A 19,066-nucleotide genomic window follows, 5' to 3' on the forward strand; every position below is an offset into this window, starting at 1 on the left:
TTACATTTAGAATGAATCCTAAATCTTTAATAGGGCCTAAAAACCTCTGTGATATTGTGGCCCTCCAACATCTTGTAGTACCGCTTCATTTTAATCTCACCAGTCAGAATAATAATAAGCTAATATTTACTGAACAATTACAAACACCCTATGAGGTAGGTATAAATGAGGAAACCAAGGTCCAGAGAGGTTATGTAACTTTTCCAAGGTCACACAGCAAGTTGGGGGCATAGCTGGGATTCAAACCCAGGCCATTTGACTTTGGAACCTGGGCACTTCACCACCACACTGTACTGTCTGTTTCAGTTCCTCATAGTGCAAGTGCTTTCCCACTTCAACCCCCTTGTGTACTTCCCTGTCTAAAACGTTCTTCTTCAAATAAACTCACTCTTTCAGTCTCAGCCTAAATGTCACTTCCTCTGCAAAGCTTTCCCTGATAGCCATATCCCCAAGGTTAGGCTGCATGTCAGTCCTATACACATCAGGATACCCTTCTTATTCCTAAGTAGCACTTTTTGTAATTTTATATTTATTTTGTGTGATAATATAGTGCTGGTGGGAGGTTGGGTCAAAAATTTTAAACTCGAACACATACACCAAAAAAAGTAGCTTTTTAAAAAAAAAAAAAAAAAAGCTGACCTAGGGAATTCCCTGGCGGTCCAGTGGTTAGGAATCTGCACTTTCACTGCTGAGGGCCCGGGTTCCATCCCTAGTCGGGGAACTAAGATTCCACAGGCTGCGGTGCTGCCAAAAAAAAAAAAAAAAAAAAGCTGATCTAATCTTACATTTGAGCCCCAGCCCCCTTGTTTGTATTTCTGACTTGTTTTGAAGAGCATTAGGAAAGTCCTTATATATATAGATAAGTGGTTGTAAAATTTAACAATTTATTTTTATGTACTGTCTTTCCGTCTCAGGATTTTCTTCAGTTAAACAGAGCCATTAGAGAAGTTTTATTCCAATTTTTGTAAAACTTCATAGTTTGGTAGTTTCCAGTGTGTTAAAAATTAGTAGAGGGCCCATTAGAGAGTACATGCTATTGTGTATTTATTTAAAAAAATGTTTATGGATAAAACAGAGCAATGGGCTTGCATGACATCATGCTTATAATTGAAACTAGTAGTCCTATGTGGAGTATTTGCTGGTGCTAGGGGTTATGTTCCAGGGGCTGATGCTAAGATGCGTAACTTACTGAAGCAGCAAAGAACAGGATGATTAGGAAGAGGTATAAAGAAAGTTTGTAAGAAAAACTGAGAGTCAAGCTGAGAAGCCAAAAGCAGTTGAGACATCTGGTGGCAGGATCAAGGCTGAAAATGAGAGAAAAATGAGAAAAATGCACGTACAGGTTTTTTGTGTCATCAGAGGCTTTCATTTCACTAGGTAAATACCTAGGACTGGGATAACTGGGCTGTACGGTAAGTCTGTTAAATTTATAAGAAACTGCTAAAATGTTTTCCAAAGTAGCTGTACCATTTTGCATTTCCACCAGCAATGTATGAGAATGAGAGTTCCAATTGTTCTACATCCTGACTGGCACTTGGTAACATCAGTTTTGTTGTTGTTGTTGTTGTTGTTTTGGTTTGGTTTTTAGGCATTCTATTAGGTTTATACTACTATCTCATTGTGGCTTTAATTTGCATTTCCCTAATGACTAATAATATTGAACATCATTTTACGTGCTGATTTGTCATCTGTGTATCTTTCTTTGGTTAACTGTCTGTCAAGGCTTTTGTCCATTACAAAACATTACAGATTATTTCCTGTTCCTCTACATCCTTGCCAGCATTTGGTGTTGTCAGTGTTCTGGATTTTGGCCATTTTAATAGGTGTTTAGTGGTATCTCATTGTTGTTGTGTTTTTTTTTAATTTAACATCTTTATTGGAGTATAATTGCTTTACAGTGTTGTGTTGGTTTCTGCTCTATAACAAAGTGAATCAGCTATACATATACATATATGCCCATATCCCCTCCCTCTTGCGTCTCCCTCCCACCCTCCTTATCCCTCCCCTCTAGGTGGACACAAAGCACTGAGCTGATCTCCCTGTGCTCTGTGGCTGCTTCCCACTAGCTATTTTGCATCTGGTAGTGTATATATGTCAACGCTATTCTCTCACTTCGTCTCAGTTTACCCTTCCCCCTCCCCATGTCCTCAAGTCCATTCTCTACATCTTCATTTTCATTCCTGTCCTGCCCCTAGGTTCATCAGAACCATTTTTTTTTTTAGATTCCATATATATGTGTTAGCATATAGTATTTGTTTTTCTCTTTCTGACTTACTTCACCATGTATGACAGACTCTAGGTCCATCCTCATTGTTTTAATTTGTATTTCCTTGATGACGTGATGTGGGGCATCTTTCATGTGCTTATTTGCCATCTGTATATCTTTTTTTGCCCATTTTAAAATTGGGTTGTTTGTTTTATTACTGTGGAGTTTTGAGAGTTTTTTTAATATATTTTGGATAAAGTCCTTTGTCAAATATCTGATTTGCAAATATTTTCTCCCCATTTGTGGCTTGTCTTTTCATTCTCTTAACAGTATCTTTCAAAGAGCAGAAGTTCAGAATTTTGATGAAGTACAATTTATCAATGTGATCTTTTATGAATCTTGCTTGGATAGTATATTTAAAAACTCTGTTCCTAGCTCAAAATCACAAAGGTTCTCTTGTGTTTTCTTCTAAGAGTTTTAGTATTATACTTTGCCTTTAGGTCTGTGATCAGTCTTGAGTTAATTTGGAGTGTGTGAGGTATAAGTCAAGAATCAGTTGGTCTTTATTGTGAGGGGGGTGCAAATGGATGCACAATTATTCTGGCACCATTTGTTGAAAAGTCTTATCATTTCTCCATTGATTTGGCTTTTCACTTTGATCAAAAATCATTTGTCCATTTATGTGTTGGATCTATTTCTGGACTCCCTGTTTTAGGAATTGACTATAATTTTTTTCCTTAAAGGGCCAGATATTAAATAGTTTAGGCTTTGCAAGTCAGATGGTCTCTGTTGCAACTACTCAACTCAGTTACTGTATCATGAAAGCAACTATAGACAACATGTAAACGAATGAGCATGACTATGTTCCATAAAACTTTATTTTCAAAATAGGCTGTCGGTCACATTTGGCCCACAGGCCACAGTTTGCCAATCCCTGCTCTGTTCTGTTCCATTGACTTTTGTGTCTCTCTTTTCTCCAGTACCACACTGTGTTGGTCACTGTAGTTAAGCCTTGAAATCAGGTAATGGGAATCCTCCACTTTACTTTCCTTTTCTTCAATTGTTTTGGGTATTCTACTTTCTTTGCTTTTCCATATAAATCTATAAGAAATCCTGCTGGGAATGTCCAGATCAATTTGGGGAAAATTGAAACATTAACTAAATTAAATTTTCCAGTCTTTAAACTTAATATGTCTCTTTGTTTATTTGGATCTTCTCTGATTTTTTTCATCAGCAATTTTTTTCCATCAGCATTTTGTAATTTCCAAATATTTGGGAATTTTCCAGAAATCTTTCTAGTCATTAAATAATGACTTGCAGTTTAATTATTTTATGATCAGACAATATACTGTGTACAATTTTAATTTTTAAAAAATTGTTAAGTTTTGTTTTACGGCCCAGAATATGGCTTATCTTGATGAATACGCCATGTGCACTTGAAATGAATGTGTATTCTGCTCCTGTTGAGTGGCGTGCTCTATAAATGTCAATATGGTCAAGTTGGTTAATAGTATTGTTCTGGTCTTCTATATCCTTGCTAATTTTTGGTCTACCTGTTACAGAGAGAGCGGTATTTAAATGTCCAGGTGTACTTGTGGATTTGTCTCTATCTCTTTTCTATCAGTTTTTGTTTCATGTATTCTGGAGCTCTGGGTTCTTAGGAGCATATACATTTAAAATTGTTCTCTTCTTGGGTAGTTGCCCCATTCTTCACTATAAAATTTTCCTCTTTACTGCTGGTAATTTTCCTTGTTCTGAGGTCTGCTTTTTCTGACATTGAAAGAGCCAATCCAGCTTTTTTTCTGATTAGTGTTTGCATTACCTATCTATCTATCTATCTATCTATCTATCTATCTATCTATCTATGTATCTACCTATCTATCTACCTAGTAGGTTTCTTGAAAGCAGCATATTGTTATATAGTTTGGTCTTTTAAAAATTGAATGTGAGAATTTCTTTGTTTTATTTGGTATGTATAGACCATTTATATTTACTGTGATAATTGAAATGGTTAGATTTAGTTGTACATTTTATTATTTTCTTGTTTGTCTTTGTTTCTTGCTCCTCTTTCCTGGCTTCTATTGGAATTTGTGCATATTTACTAATATTCTGTTTTAACTTATTTACTGGCTTTTGGCCATGTAGCTTTGCATCATTTTTAGTGGTCGCTCCAGTGATTATAATATATCATACATACCCAGCTCTCACAGTCTATTTAGATTTAATATCACTTCGAGTGAAACACAGGAGCCTTGCAACCACAAAGCTCCCTTTATCATGTCCCTTTATCAGTGTCTTATGTATTACATCTATAAATACAATGTTGTAATTGTTGGTTTCAACATTCATACATATATTAAAGTACTTAAGAGTAGAAAAATAGTCTATTTATCCTGATATTTACCTTTTCTGTTGTTCTTCCTTAATTCTTGAAGTTTCAGCTTTCCTTCTGGGATCATGTCTCTTAGGCCTGAAGAACTTCCTTTAGAATATCTTTTAGAGCAGGTCTACTGGTGACAGATTCTGTTAGTTTTCTTTCTTATGAGAATGTTTCTAGTTCATCTTCATTTAAAAAAACCTTTAAAATTAAGATATAGTTGAGGTACAATATTATATAAGTTACAGGTGTACAACATAGTGATTTATAATTTTTTTAGTGATTTACAATTTTTAAGGTTATACTCCATTTATAGTTATTATAAAATATTAGCTATATTCCCTCTGTGTTTGTATAATATATCCTTGTAGCTTATTTATTTTATTTTATTTTAATTTTTTTTAAACTTTATTTATTTTTGGCTGCGTTGGGTCTTCGTTGCTGCGCACGGGCTTTCTCTAGTTGTGGTGAGCGGGGGCTACTCTTCGTTACAGTGCGCGGGCTTCTCATTGCGGTGGCTTCTCTTTGTTGTGGAGCACGGGCTCTAGGTGTGTGGCTTCAGTAGTTGCGGCACGTGGGCTCTAGAGTGCAGGCTCAGTAGTTGTGGCGCATGGGCTTAGTTGCTCCGTGACATGCGGGATCTTCTCGGACCAGGGCTCAAACCCATGTTGCCTGCATTGGCAGGCAGATTCTTAACCACTGCACCACCAGGGAAGTCCCTGATTTTATACATAATAGTTTGTACTTCTTAATCTGCTATCCCTATCTTGCCCCTCCCCACTTCCCTCTCCCCACTGGTAACCACTAGTTTGCTCTTTATATTGTGAGTCTGTTTCCTTTTTGTTATATTCGCTGGTTTGTTTTATTTTTTAGATTCCACATATAAGTGATACCATACAGTATTTGCCTTTCTCTGTCTGACTTATTTCACTTAGCATAAGTACCCTCTAAGTCCATCCATGTTGCAAATGGCAAAATTTCATTCTTTTTTATGGCTGAGTAGTATTCCATTGTATATATATACCACATCTTTATCTAGTCATCTGTTGATTGACACGTTGCTTCCATATCTTGACAGTTTGAACACTGGGGTGCATGTTAGTTCATCTTCATTTTTGAAGAACATTTTAGCTGGAATGTGGAATTTTAACACTTTAAAGATGTTGTTACACTGTCTTCTGGCCTCTATGGTTTTTGATGAGAAATTCAGTCATTCAAACTGTAACGTAGTATTTTTCTTTTTTTTGTTAATTTTTATTGGAGTATAGCTGTTTTGCAATGTTGTGTTAGCTTCTATTGCACAGCAAAATGAATCAGCCATACATGTACATATATCCCCTCCCTTTTGGATTTTCCTCCCATTTAAGACACCACAGTGCATTAAGTAGAGTTCCCTGTGCTATACAGTATGTTCCCCTCAGTTGTCTATTTTATGCATAGTATCAATAGTGTATATGTGTCAATCCCAATCTCCCAATTCCTCCCACCTCACCCCTTTCAAAAGCCCCTTGGTATCCATACATTTGTCTCTACGTCTGTGTCTCTATTCTGTATTGCAAATAAGGTCATCTGTACCATTTTTCTAGATTCCATGTATACATATTACTATATGATATTTGTTTTTCTCTTTCTGACTTACTTCACTCTGTATGACACTCTGTAGGTCCATCCACGTCTCTACAAATGACCCAATTTCATTCCTTTTTATGGCTGAGTAATATTCCATTGTATATATGTACCACATCTTCTTTATCCATTCATCTGTCGATGGACATTTAGGTTGCTTCCATGACCTGGCTATTGTAAATGGTGCTGCAATGAACACTGGGGTGCATGTGTCTTTTTGAATTATGGTTTTCTCAGGGTATATGCCCAGTAGTGGGATTGTTAGGTCATATGGTAGTTCTACTTTTAGTTTAGTTTTTTTTTTTTTTTTTTTGGCAGTATGCGGGCCTCTCACTGTTGTGGCCTCTCCTGTTGCGGAGTACAGGCTCTGGACGTGCAGGCTCAGCGGCCATGGTTCACGGGCCCAGCCGTCCCGCAGCATGTGGGATCCTCCTGGACCGGGGCGTGAATCCGTGTCCCCTGCATCGGCAGGTGGACTCTCAACCACTGCGCCACCAGGGAAGCCCTACTTTTAGTTTTTTAAGGGACCTCCATACTGTTTTCCATAGTGGCTGTATCAATTTACATTCCCACCAACAGTGTAAGAGGGTTCCCTTTTCTCCACATGCTATCCAGCATTTATTGTTTGTAGATTTTTGGTGATGGCCATTCTGACCAGGGTGAGGTGATATCTCATTGTAGTTTTGATTTGCATTTCTCTAATTAGTGATGTTGAGCATCCTTTCATGTGTTTGTTGGCCATCTGTATGTCTTCTTTGGAGAAATGTCTATTTAGATCTTCCACCCATTTTTGGATTTGTTTGTTTGTTTTTTTTGATATTGAGCTGCATGAGCTGCTTGTATATTTTTGAGATTAATCCTTTGTCAGTTGCTTCATTTGCAAATACTTTCTCCCATTCTGAGGGTTGTTTTTTCATCTTGTTTATGGTTTCCTTTGCTGTGCAAAAGCTTTGAAGTTTCATTAGGTCCCATTTGTTTATTTTTGTTTTTATTTCCATTCCTCTAGGAGGTTGGTCAAAAAGGATCTTGCTGTGATTTATGTCCTAGAGTGTTCTGCCTATGTTTTCCTCTAAGAGTTTGATAGTTTCTGGACTTACATTTAGGTCTTTAATCCATTTTGAGCTTATTTTTGTGTATGGTCTTAGGGAGTGATATAATTTCATACTTTTACATGTCCCTGTCCAGTTTTCCCAGCACCACTTATTGAAGAGGCTTTCCTTTCTCAACTGTACATTCCTGCCTCCTTTATCAAAGAAAAGGTGACCATATGTGTGTGAGTTTATCTCTGGGCTTTCTATCCTCTTCCATTGATCTATATTTCTGTTTTTGTGCCAGTACCATACTGTTTTGATTACTGTAGCTTTGTAGTAGAGTCTGTAGTCAGGGAGCCTGATTCCTCTAGTTCTGTTTTTCTTTCTCAAGATCGCTTTGGCTATTTGGGGTCTTTTGTGTTTCCATGTAAATTGTAAAAATTTCTGATCTAGTTCTGTGAAAAATGCCATTGGTAATTTGATAGGGATTGCATTGAATCTGTAGATTGCTTTGGGTAGTATAGTCATTTTCACAGTATTGATTCTTCCAATCCAAGAACATAGTATGTCTCTCCATCTGTTTGTGTCATCTTTGATTTCTTTCATCAGTATCTTATAGTTTTCTGTGTATAGGTCTTTTGCCTCCTTAGGTAGGTTTATTCCTAGGTATTTTATCTTTTTTTGTTGCAGTGGTAAATGGGATTGTTTCCTTAATTTTTCTTTCTAAACTTTTGTTGTTAGTGTATAGCAATGCAAGAGATTTCTCTGTGTTAATTTTGTATCCTGCAACTTTACTTAATTCATTGATTGGTTCTAGTAGTTTCTGGTGCCATCTTCAGGATTTTCTTTTTTTTTTAATTTATTTTTTGGCTGCGTTGGGTCTTCATTTCTGTGTGCAGGCTTTCTCTAGTTGCTGTGAGCAGGGGTTACTCTTTGTTGCGGTGTGCAGGCTTCTCACTGTGGTGGCTTCTCTTGTTGCAGAGCACAGGCTCTAGGTGCTCAGGCTTCAGTAGTTGCAGCATGCAGGCCCTAGAGCACACAGGCTTCAGTAGTTGTGGCGCATGGGCTCAGTAGTTGTGGCACGCAGGCTCAAGGGCACACAGGCTTCAGTAGTTGTGACACACGGGCTCAGTAGTTGTGGCTTGCGGGCTTAGTTGCTCCATGGCATGTGGGATCTTCCCAGACCAGGGATCGAACCCATGTCCCCTGCATTGGCAGTGGGTTCTTAACCACAGTGCCTACAGGGAAATCCCTTTAGGATTTTCTTTGTATGGTATCATGTCATCTGCAAACAGTGACAGTTTTACTTCTTTTTTTCCAATTTATATTCCTTTTATTTCATTTTCTTCTCTGATTGCCGTGGCTAGGACTTCCAAAACTATGTTGAGTAATAGTGGTGAGAGTGGACACCCTTGTCTTGTTCCTCATCTTAGAGGAAATACTTTCAGTTTTTCACCATTGAGAATAATGTTTCCTGTGGGTTTGTCATATATGGCCTTTATTATGTTGAGGTAGGTTTCCCTCTATGCCCACTTTCTGGAGAGTTTTTATCATAAACGGGTGTTGAATTTTGTCAAAAGCTTTTTCTGCATCTATTGAGATGATCATAGGTTTCTTTTGTTTTTTGGTTTTTTTTTTTTTTGCGGTACGCGGGCCTCTCACTGTTGTGGCCTCTCCCGTTGCGGAGCACAGGCTCTGGACACGCAGGCTCAGCGGCCATGGCTCACGGGCCTAGCCGCTCTGCGGCATGTGGGATCTTCCCAGACCAGGGCATGAACTTGTGTCCCCTGCATCGGCAGGCGGGCTCTCAACCACTGCGCCACCAGGGAAGCCCGATAATATGGTTTTTATTCTTCAATTTTTTAATATGGTGTATCACACTGATTGATTTGCATATATTGAAGAATCCTTGCATCCCTGGATAAATCTCACTTGATCATGGTGCATGATCCTTTTAATGTATTGTTGGATTCGGTTTGCTAGTATTTTGTTGAGGATTTTTGCATCCATGTTCATCAGTGGTATTGACCTGTAATTTTCTTTCTTTGTGATATCTTTGTCTGGTTTTGGTATCGGGGTGATCGTAGCCTCCTAGAATCAGGTTGGGATTATCCATCCTCTGCGATTTTTTGGAAGAGTTTGAGAAGGATAGGTGTTAGCTCTTCTCTAAATCTTTGATAGAATTCACCTCTGAAGACATCTGGTCCTGGATTTTTGTTTGTTGGAAGATTTTTAATGACAGTTTCATTACTTGTGATTTGTCTGTTCATATTTTCTATTTCTTCCTGGTTCAGTCTTGGAAGGTCATACGTTTCTAAGAATTTGTCCATTTCTTCCAGGTTGTCCCTTTTATTGGCATATAGTTGCTTGTAGTAATCTCTCATGATCCTTTGTATGTCTGTGATGTCAGTTGTAACTTCTCCTTTTTTATTTCTAATTTTATTGATTTGAGTCCTCTGTGTAATGTAGTATTTTTCTCTTGTTGTTTTCAAGATTTCTTTATCTTTGGTTTTAAGAAACTTCTAAAAAACTTGATTATGATGTGTCTGGGCATGGTTTGCTTTTAATTTGTCCTGTTTGGAGCTCATTGAACATTTTGAATGTGTAAGTTTATGACTTTTATTAAGTTTGAGCAATTTTCAAGTCATTGTTTCTGAAATTATTATGAAATCCTTACAATCCTTACAATTCTAGAACTCATAAGCTAAAATTATATTTCCAGATCTTTAACCTGAAGAGCTTAATCATTAAACAAATGATTAAGTTAGTTAATAAACCATCTTTGGATACCTGAACTATTTCTAAGAAACAGATGCATAAATACCACTCACTAAAGCAACTGTTAAGAGAGTAAATATTTTGAGTGACATGCATTTGCGAAGTATTCGTACGAAGTTGATGCTTATGTCCAGAAATGAAGAGGCCAGTAAGCATTTAGAATGCACAAAACAACTTGCAGCAGCTTTTCATGAGGAATTTGTTGTGAGAGAAGATTTGATGGGCCTGGCAATAGGAACACATGGTAGTAACATACAGCAAACTAGAAAGGTTCCTGGAGTTACAGCTATTGAGCTAGATGAAGATACTGGAACATTTAGAATCTACGGTGAGAGTGCTGATGCTGTAAAAAAGGCTAGAGGTTTTTTGGAATTTGTGGAGGATTTTATTCAGGTTCCTAGGAATCTTGTTGGAAAAGTAATTGGGAAGAATGGCAAAGTTATTCAAGAAATAGTAGACAAATCTGGTGTGGTTCGGGTGAGAATTGAAGGAGACAATGAAAATAAACTACCTAGAGAAGATGGGATGGTTCCATTTGTATTTGTTGGCACTAAAGAAAGCATTGGAAATGTGCAAGTTCTTTTAGAGTATCATATTGCTTATCTAAAGGAAGTAGAACAGCTAAGAATGGAACGCCTGCAGATTGATGAACAGCTACGACAGATTGGTTCTAGGTCTTATAGTGGAAGAGGCAGAGGTCGTCGGGGCCCTAATTACACCTCCGGTTATGGTACAAACTCTGAGCTGTCTAACCCATCTGAAACTGAATCTGAGCATAAAGATGAGCTGAGTGATTGGTCATTGGCGGGAGAAGATGACCGAGAGAGCCGGCATCAGCGTGACAGCCGGAGACGCCCAGGAGGAAGAGGCAGAAGTGTTTCAGGGGGTCGAGGTCGTGGTGGACCACGTGGTGGCAAATCTTCCATCAGTTCTGTGCTCAAAGATCCAGACAGCAATCCATACAGCTTACTTGATAATACAGAATCAGATCAGACTGCAGACACTGATGCCAGCGAATCTCATCACAGTACTAACCATCGTAGGCGGTCTCGTAGACGAAGGACTGATGAAGATGCTGTTCTGATGGATGGGATGACTGAATCTGATACAGCTTCAGTTAATGAAAATGGGCTAGTCACAGTTGCAGATTATATTTCTAGAGCTGAGTCTCAGAGCAGACAAAGAAACCTCCCAAGGGAAACTTTGGCTAAAAACAAGAAAGAAATGGCAAAAGATGTGATTGAAGAGCATGGTCCTTCAGAAAAGGCAATAAATGGCCCAACTAGTGCTTCTGGCGATGAAATTTCTAAGCTACAGCGTACTCCAGGAGAAGAAAAGATTAATACCTTAAAAGAAGAAAATACTCAAGAAGCAGCAGTCCTGAATGGTGTTTCATAAACTGAAGAAGTTCCTAGTTTACAGTTCTTTTACATTACATTTTACAATAGTGCTTGTACAAGCTTGCCAAAGATAGAATATGGATCGCCAGTCTTTACATCGCACTTTCAGTTCCTCCATTTGGAATTCAGAAAGGGGAGGGATCCTGAAGAAATCATATGTTAAACATAACTTTGACACCTACTGTGTTATAAAATATATCATCAGATGTGCCTTGAGAATAGTATATGTAACATTAAAAAAAAGTTGCTGGCAAAAAACAAAACAAAACAAAAATACCACTCACTAAATATAATTTTGATTTACTCTCATTTCTTGGAATGACAGTATATTAACAAATACGAAAAAATATGCAAATTCACCAGATGATTATTTGCCACCTCAGTTTTTCTTAAGATGATATGTAGTAGATGCCCATGGAAAAACTACCTAAATCACTCTTGCTTTTCTGTCTTCTAGTTTTCTCCTATGTCTGGAGAAAAGAAAAGCTGGTTACTTTAGTTAAAGATGATCATTAATATAATTGGTTGACTATTCTAGGCATTTTTCTCTGTTTCTTCAGTAACTAGAACAATGCCTTTAACATACACCAAAGCACCCAATTTAAATCTGTTGATTCAACTGTGGCAGTGAAGATAAACACCAAGATTGAGCCTAAGCTATCTTTACAACAAGAAGTACCCCTTTCACAATGTAAAAACATTTGTTTTCTGGGGTATGGGTGGGGTATGGTATTAGCTCCATAAGTTAGAAGAGAAAGGAAAAACTTATAGAAAGAAAAAAACTCCAATAAAGAAATTAATAGGACTGGGAGGATAAGAAAATAAGACACCAAAAGAAAAAAAAAATACAAAAAGAGGACTAAATTGGGTGAAAGGAAGGACAAATGAAAAGACATAGAATGTGACGGATAAAACATAGCAGTTTGAAACACTAGCCTTTTACCAATGAATGTTTTATTATTAGAAAAAGAACTTTCCAAGGTCAATAGGACAATCAATTATCAACTACTTAAAATACTAATGATGTGTAGGAGTTTCACATTTGGGCTTTGGACAGAGGTTCAGCTCAACAGCTTCTCACTCCCTTTCCTCTCTTTCTTCTCCTCCTCACCTCTACTCCTTCCTCTCTCTTTCCTTCCCATTCCCTCAGGACTACCTGTGCACATACCCACAAAGATCAAAAAGTCTGTAGAGAAATGCACCCACGCAGACATTTATACCTAGAAACACATATGGTCAGATTCAGGAGACCCATCTACACAGTTCATGTCCACGTGATGCAGAAAAACACACCCACAAGGAGATATCCACAACCTCAGTTTTCACACAAAGACAAAAAGAAATCTAAACCTCACTTCATTGAGATCGAATATATACAAAATAAAATGTACCCATAGTAAAATAAATATTTCAGGAGTCCTTCTGTTATTTCCACATATCATTACACAGAGGCACCAGCCGCTTTATCCATGCTGACTGCTGCATGTGGATCACTCTCTTCAAATTCCACGTATTAAAATCCTCTGTCTGCTTCAAGCACCAGTTTAAATGCCATTTTCTACAACATGGAGCTTTCCCAGATCACTTCAGCCAAAAATAACCTCTCTCCTCTTTAGAGGAGATTTATGTAGTAGTTTATCTGTACCAGGCACAGTCTGAGATGTTTTGAGTGTTTCTGTATAACTAACTGTTATTTCCTGCTTTTAAGTTATCGGGATTCACTTATGGATAACATTTATTACTCTCCCCCCCACCCAAATGCTTTATTCAATAAATAGCCTTTGATAGATACTACTCTGTACTAATGGGAAAAAACTGAGGCACACAGAGGAAAGTAGCTCAGACTGAGAAATAGTGGTGCTGCTCTCCTCTGTGAGGAGGCCGGGGATTGTGGTCTTTGCAGCAGCCTCATGTTTAGAATTGCCCTCCCTGCCTCTGCAACTGGTCAGGAGAGTGGAGACTAACTAGGAGGAACGGAAAGGAGGGAGAACTAGGAGTCAGTGTTCCTCAGCTGTACAAGTAGAAAGACTACATCTTGTCAAGGTTCTCTGAGCCAGTTGGTTTCCTGAAGAAACCAACTGTATTTAAACTGAATTACCAACTGAAATTAAACTGAAAGGAGTCTGAGGCATAAAATCGTCATGCTAATTTACAAATTTATATTGAGAAATATAATCCCGAGGGACCTGGAATACTCCTACATGCTAGTCAGGTCATTCTCTTCGTATAGGTCCATTTACACTGTAAGTTACATTCTAGTCAGAAGGCACTTGATGAGCCTGTAATCAAGCCAGGCGTGTGAATGGGACAGTCTCAGATGCTAATGTCACTGGGCTGTTGCCCCTGGGGGACATACCTGATGAGAAGTAGGTATGACCTGGACGACATTGGACACCTTTGGACCCAGCCTTGCTGTTTGGCTCCTGTTTTAGAGTCCTTTTATTACTGTGGCCCTTCTTTTCAAAAACAACTGGACATGTGAGTAGTCTGCAGTTTCAAACATCTTATAATCATATGTTATGTCCATTTCCTCTCAACTTGATTGAATTGAAGGTTGCAAGACTTAGTGGAGTTTAGAAACAAACTTTTTATCCATCACTAAGTTGCTACGTGACCTCAGGCTAGTGTTACTTTACTTACAGGTGATTCAGTTTCCTCGTATATAACATGGCAAAACAGTACCTGGGTCTGGTTGAGGGTAAGGACTGAATGAGGTGATGTGTGTAAAGGGCCTGGCACATAGTACTTTTTCTCAGTCAGGGTCAATTCTCCTTTCCTCCTTGTGTTCCTGAATTCTTAACTTCCATTTACAGATCACTGTCTAAGTTAGGTCATTGCCAGAGATGGCCAAACTCACCTATTATAGGAGAATTTTTTTTATAACATCATCCGCAGATAGCTGCTTCAAATTTCATCCAGCAATCCCACTTCTGGTTATATATCTGAAGGAAGTGATATCACTATCTCCAAGAGATATCTGTACACGCATGCTCATTGCAGCATTATTTATAATAGCTAAGACATGGAAACAACCTAAGCGTCCACTGACAGATGAATCGATAAAGAAGATGACATCATGGAATATTTTTCAGCCATAAAAAAGAAGGAAATCCTGCCATTTGCAACAACACGGATAGACCTTGACAGCATTATGCTAAGTGAAGTAAGTCAGACAGAGAAAGACAAATATTGTGTGATCTCACTTATATATGGAATCCAAAAAAAACACCAAACTCATTCAAACAGAATAGATTGGTGGTTGCCAGTGTCAGGGAGTGTGGGTGGGAGAAATGGATGAAGGTGATCAAAAGGGACAAAATGCCAGTTATAAGATTAATAAGTTCTGGGGGTCTAATGTATAGCCTGGTGACTGTAGTTAATATATTTGAAAGTTGCAGAAGGAGTAGATCTTAAAAGTTCTTATTACAAGAAAAAAATCATAACTCTGAGGTGATGGATATTAACTAAACTTATTGTGGTAACCATTTCACAATACCTACATACATCAAATTATTATGTTGTTCCCCTTAAACTAATACAATGTTATGTGCCAATTATATCTCAATAAAACTTGGGTGGGAGGAAGAATTGTTGCTCTTTGGAGGCCATTTGCTCCCCAGTACACACCCCAAAGCCCAGTGCTCTATTGCTTGAGGATTATTTTTGACACTTATTTAATACATAGATTGAAAGACTGTGCCCCTAGAGATTCTGATTCATTAAGTCTGGGGTGAGGCCAGGAAATGTATATTTTCACAAGCTTCCCAGTGATTCTGATGTAAGGCCAGGATTGAGAGCCATTGGAACAGACGGCCTTTTAAAGTTCCTGAAACGGAGTCCTCGGGACTCATTGGGTGGGCACGTGCTGCCCTCTAGTGCCTCTAGCTGCTTGCTACACTTCTGCGTAGCGCAGTAACCTGCTGTGAAGCGCTGGTGGTCTTGCAGATACTACTCTGGGGTGTGTCCAACTCTTCCTGTCCAACTCTTGGGCATTAATAAAAATGCTAGCATATAAAAATGTTGCTTCTGAATGGAAGAAGCTATGCCTCTGTCCCCATCACCTGAGACATCTAAGGTATTCACTAGTATTTTCTGAGAATGAGACACAGCAAAACTCCTAAGTAAGGCTTGTGTGGAGGGACAAAATCACATCAGTGTCCTGTCAGGATTTTTCTTTATCGGGCTGTGATATGACCCATGGTGCATATGAATCAGTAATCACGAACAGTTTCCTGAAGAAATTCTACTATTACAGTAATTGTGGCACTGGAGCATTATCATGCAAGCAGGGTCCAGCTTTACCAAGTTTTCTAGAAACAGACGAATCTGAATCCTTTACAGTTGTGTAACCCTCCAGAGTCCACAGAGGCCTTTGATGTACTTCATCTCCCTTGTTTGCCGTTCAGGATACACCATGAGGCAGGAAGGGCAAAGCTGAAGGTCCACGCCCACATCATTAAAAGCAACAGTGGCCATGATCAAAAAATCTACAAACAGTAGATGCTGGAGAGGGTGTGGAGAAAAGGGAACCCTCTTGCACTGTTGGTGGGAATGTAAATTGATACAGCCACTGTGGAGAACAGTATGGAGGTTCCTTAAAAAAACTAAAACTAGAACTACCATATGACCCAGCCATCCCACTACTGGACATATACCCTGAGAAAACCATAATTCAAAAAGAGTCATGTACCACAATGTTCACTGCAGCTCTGTTTACAATAGCCAGGACATGGAAGCAACCTAAAGTGTCCATCGACAGATGAATGGATAAAGAAGATGTGGCCCATATATACCACGGAATATTACTCAGCCATAAAAAGAAACGAAATTGAGTTATTTGTAGTGAGGTGGATGGACCTAGAGTCTGTCATACAGAGTGAGGTAAGTCAGAAAGAGAAAAACAAATACCGTATGCTAACACATATATATGGAATCTAAAACAAAAACAACAAAAAAAAAACTGGTTCTGAAGAAAGTAGGGACAGGACGGGAATAAAGATGCAGACGTAGAGAATGGACTTGAAGACATGGGGAGAGGGAAGGGTAAGCTGGGACGAAGTGAGAGAGCGGCATGGACATATATATACACTACCAAATGTAAAATAGCTAGTGGGAAGCAGCCGCATAGCACAGGGAGATCAGCTCGGTGCTTTGTGACCACCTAGAGGGGTGGGATAGGGAGGGTGGGAGGGGAGATGCAAGAGGGAGGAGATATGGGGATATATGTATACGTACAGCTGATTCACTTTGTCATACAGCAGAAACTAATGCACCATTGTAAAGCAATTATACTCCAATAAAGATGTTAAAAAAAAAAACAGTGTGTGGACTTCCCTGGTGGTGTAGTGGTTAAGAATACACCTGCCAATGCAGGGGACACAGGTTCGATCCTTGGTCTGGGAAGATCCCACATGCCACGGAGCAACTAAGCCCGTGTGCAACAGCTACTGAGACTGTGCTCTAGAGCCCACGAGCCACAACTACTGAGCCCGCGTGCAACAACTACTGAAGCCCGTGCGTCTAGAGCCCATGCTCCGCAACAAGAGAAGCCACCACAATGAGGGGCCCGCGCACCGCAGCAAAGACCCAACACAGCCCAAAATAAATAGATTAAATAAATTAATTTAAGAAAAAAGAAGTGATCCATTAAAAAAAGAAAAACGATGGTGTGTTCATTACATGAATGTGCCCTTGTTTAGGAAGACGCTGATCCCACTGTCCTATCCACACAAGCACCCTCTGTCAGTGGGTACCAAATCAATAAATAAACCAGTACTAAAAGTCTGCTCTGCAGAAAGGCATAAGATTGTCATTTGACTCTACCTCAGCTCTGAGACAGAGGAGCAAGGGTGGATAAGTTGCTATAGAGCAGTTTGCAGCATATGGTTTTAACAGTTTGGTGGGATGACAGTGGCTGTGGATTATCTGTTAAGTAAATAGTAAACTCGTTGGAGCTGGTGCCAATGTTGCCAAATTTGGTGATTTTGTCTGGGGCAAAGAGGTCAGGCTAATGGAAGACTAAGCAGTGTTGCAGCAGTAGCTGCAGGAAGCAGGAGCTGGTTGTGTAGGAGATATAGTGTTCTATGCACCTCCTCTTCATTCCATTGGTAACCCTGGGGTTCTGGGGATGGCCGAACGAGCAACATCTGACACTGGACCTATAAGACTGAATGAAGTTTATTAATTACCTACATTCATAGTCCAGGGAAGGAGGACCCCAAGCACCACGCAGTGCCATACCGGTTCAGGTTAACGGGAGACTGTGAACCTTTGCAGCAGCATAGAGGCCGGCAGCAGCTGCAGGAAGCTGGAGCTTGGTTTGATAGGAATAACGACAGTAATAAAAGATTCAAGCCACTTTGTACGTATCTTGATCTACTGCTAAAAAGCTGATGCAAGATGTTTTTTCACTGATTATTGTTTACCTGTCATTCAGTGCTCTTTAGTTGGAAAAGTCTTCTCATTCCTGTATTATGGAATTTACAAGTTCAGGAAAGATGTTGAAATGGCTCAAATTCATCCCGTCTTCAGGGTGAGACTCTTCTTAAATTATCTTAAATGTAAGGATCTATTTTGTATTTATTTTGTTCTGTAAAAACAGGGCATTTAAGAAAAACATTCACGAATCCATTTTTTTGCCAAATTATTTTCAGAATATTCTTCCTTATAGGTAGCAAAAAATCCCCTTATGCTAACGATTGGGTTTTCTTGGCCTTTTGTTTTTTAAATTGTGGTAAAATATACTCAATATAAACTTTACTATTTTAACCACTTTTAAGTGTACTTGTCACTGACATTAAGGACATTCACAGTGCTGTGCAACCATCACCATCATCCATTTTCAGAACTTTTTCATCATCCCATACAGAAACTTTGTACCCATTAAATAACTCCCTACACCTCTCTTTCCCAACTCCTAGTAAGGCTGGTTCTTGATTCAACTCTTAATAAGGTGGGTTCTTGATTGTGAATTAATCTTGTCTTTGAAACTAGGTTTTTAAGTGTCTTGAGAGCAGGCAGGTAACATAACTCAAATGTCTTTGTACCTTTGACACTGTCCAGCTTAGGGATGAGACTGGGAGGACTCCTTCTTTAACTCTCAGTAAGTTATTTAAAAGAACAGAAGCTATGTCCTTTCCTTGACACATTAATCACTGTTCTTTTCCTGAACCTCTTGATACTGACCACCTATATTGCCTGTGGCATCAAAACCTTCACCGTCCAAGACTTAACAAGACAATGTGTGCACTGTCCTCTTGTGTGTTTTCTAGTTATCTTCCCAGTACAGGTGATATAGTTCATGGAGTTCCTCTGTAGTAGGAGGAAGAGAGACAGTAGCCACTGTCTGTTTTAGGGCAGACTCAGTTATCTGGGGATAGATGCCCGACTGTTATCTGAAAGAAGAAGGCTGAGCCAACAGGATATAGAGAATAGAGCATGAAAGAGTATTTGCTTCCTGTGACTTGGCACCTTTAGGCTCAGGCTCTACACTGTGTCACATGAGTTTCTCCTAGACAAATAAAGGTCTGTGATGCTATGCATGACGGGAAACAGGAGGGCTTTGTGATGCAGTCTACTGGTCTGGTTCTGTGCTCTGTGAGGCAGAGATGATAGGTCTAGAATTTGGAGGCATTAGGTTCTAAGACCC

General features: G+C 39.1%; 2 protein-coding genes across 7 annotated transcripts in view; one reads left to right on the top strand and one right to left on the bottom strand.

The window, feature by feature from the left end:
• The window catches only part of LOC308611014 (transducin-like enhancer protein 1), a 74,029-nt gene that overhangs the window by 14,501 nt on the left and 40,462 nt on the right, over nucleotides 1–19,066 (bottom strand). The window contains exon 5 of one of the 6 annotated variants that reach the window (XR_014014748.1): nucleotides 17,844–18,007. The exons of 4 other annotated variants lie outside the window; for them this stretch is intronic. Coding sequence is in view for 1 of the 2 variants with exons in the window: in XM_081259969.1 (XP_081116095.1) it covers nucleotides 4,746–4,784 (39 nt within the window). In the remaining variant the exon portion in view is untranslated. Of the gene's footprint in view, nucleotides 1–4,610; nucleotides 4,785–17,843; nucleotides 18,008–19,066 lie in introns of those variants that run through there. One more of the 6 variants, XM_081259969.1, reaches the window with a different exon arrangement.
• On the top strand, nucleotides 10,052–11,694 carry LOC308611016 (RNA-binding protein FXR1-like). The gene has a single exon (XM_081259971.1). It carries the CDS (start codon nucleotides 10,109–10,111, stop codon nucleotides 11,414–11,416), a length of 1,308 nt encoding a protein of 435 aa, XP_081116097.1. The 5' UTR covers nucleotides 10,052–10,108; the 3' UTR covers nucleotides 11,417–11,694.

This window comes from Mesoplodon bidens (genome assembly GCF_964165515.1).
Source record: "Mesoplodon bidens genome assembly, contig: HAP1_SCAFFOLD_49, whole genome shotgun sequence".
Classification (NCBI taxonomy): domain Eukaryota; kingdom Metazoa; phylum Chordata; class Mammalia; order Artiodactyla; family Ziphiidae; genus Mesoplodon; species Mesoplodon bidens.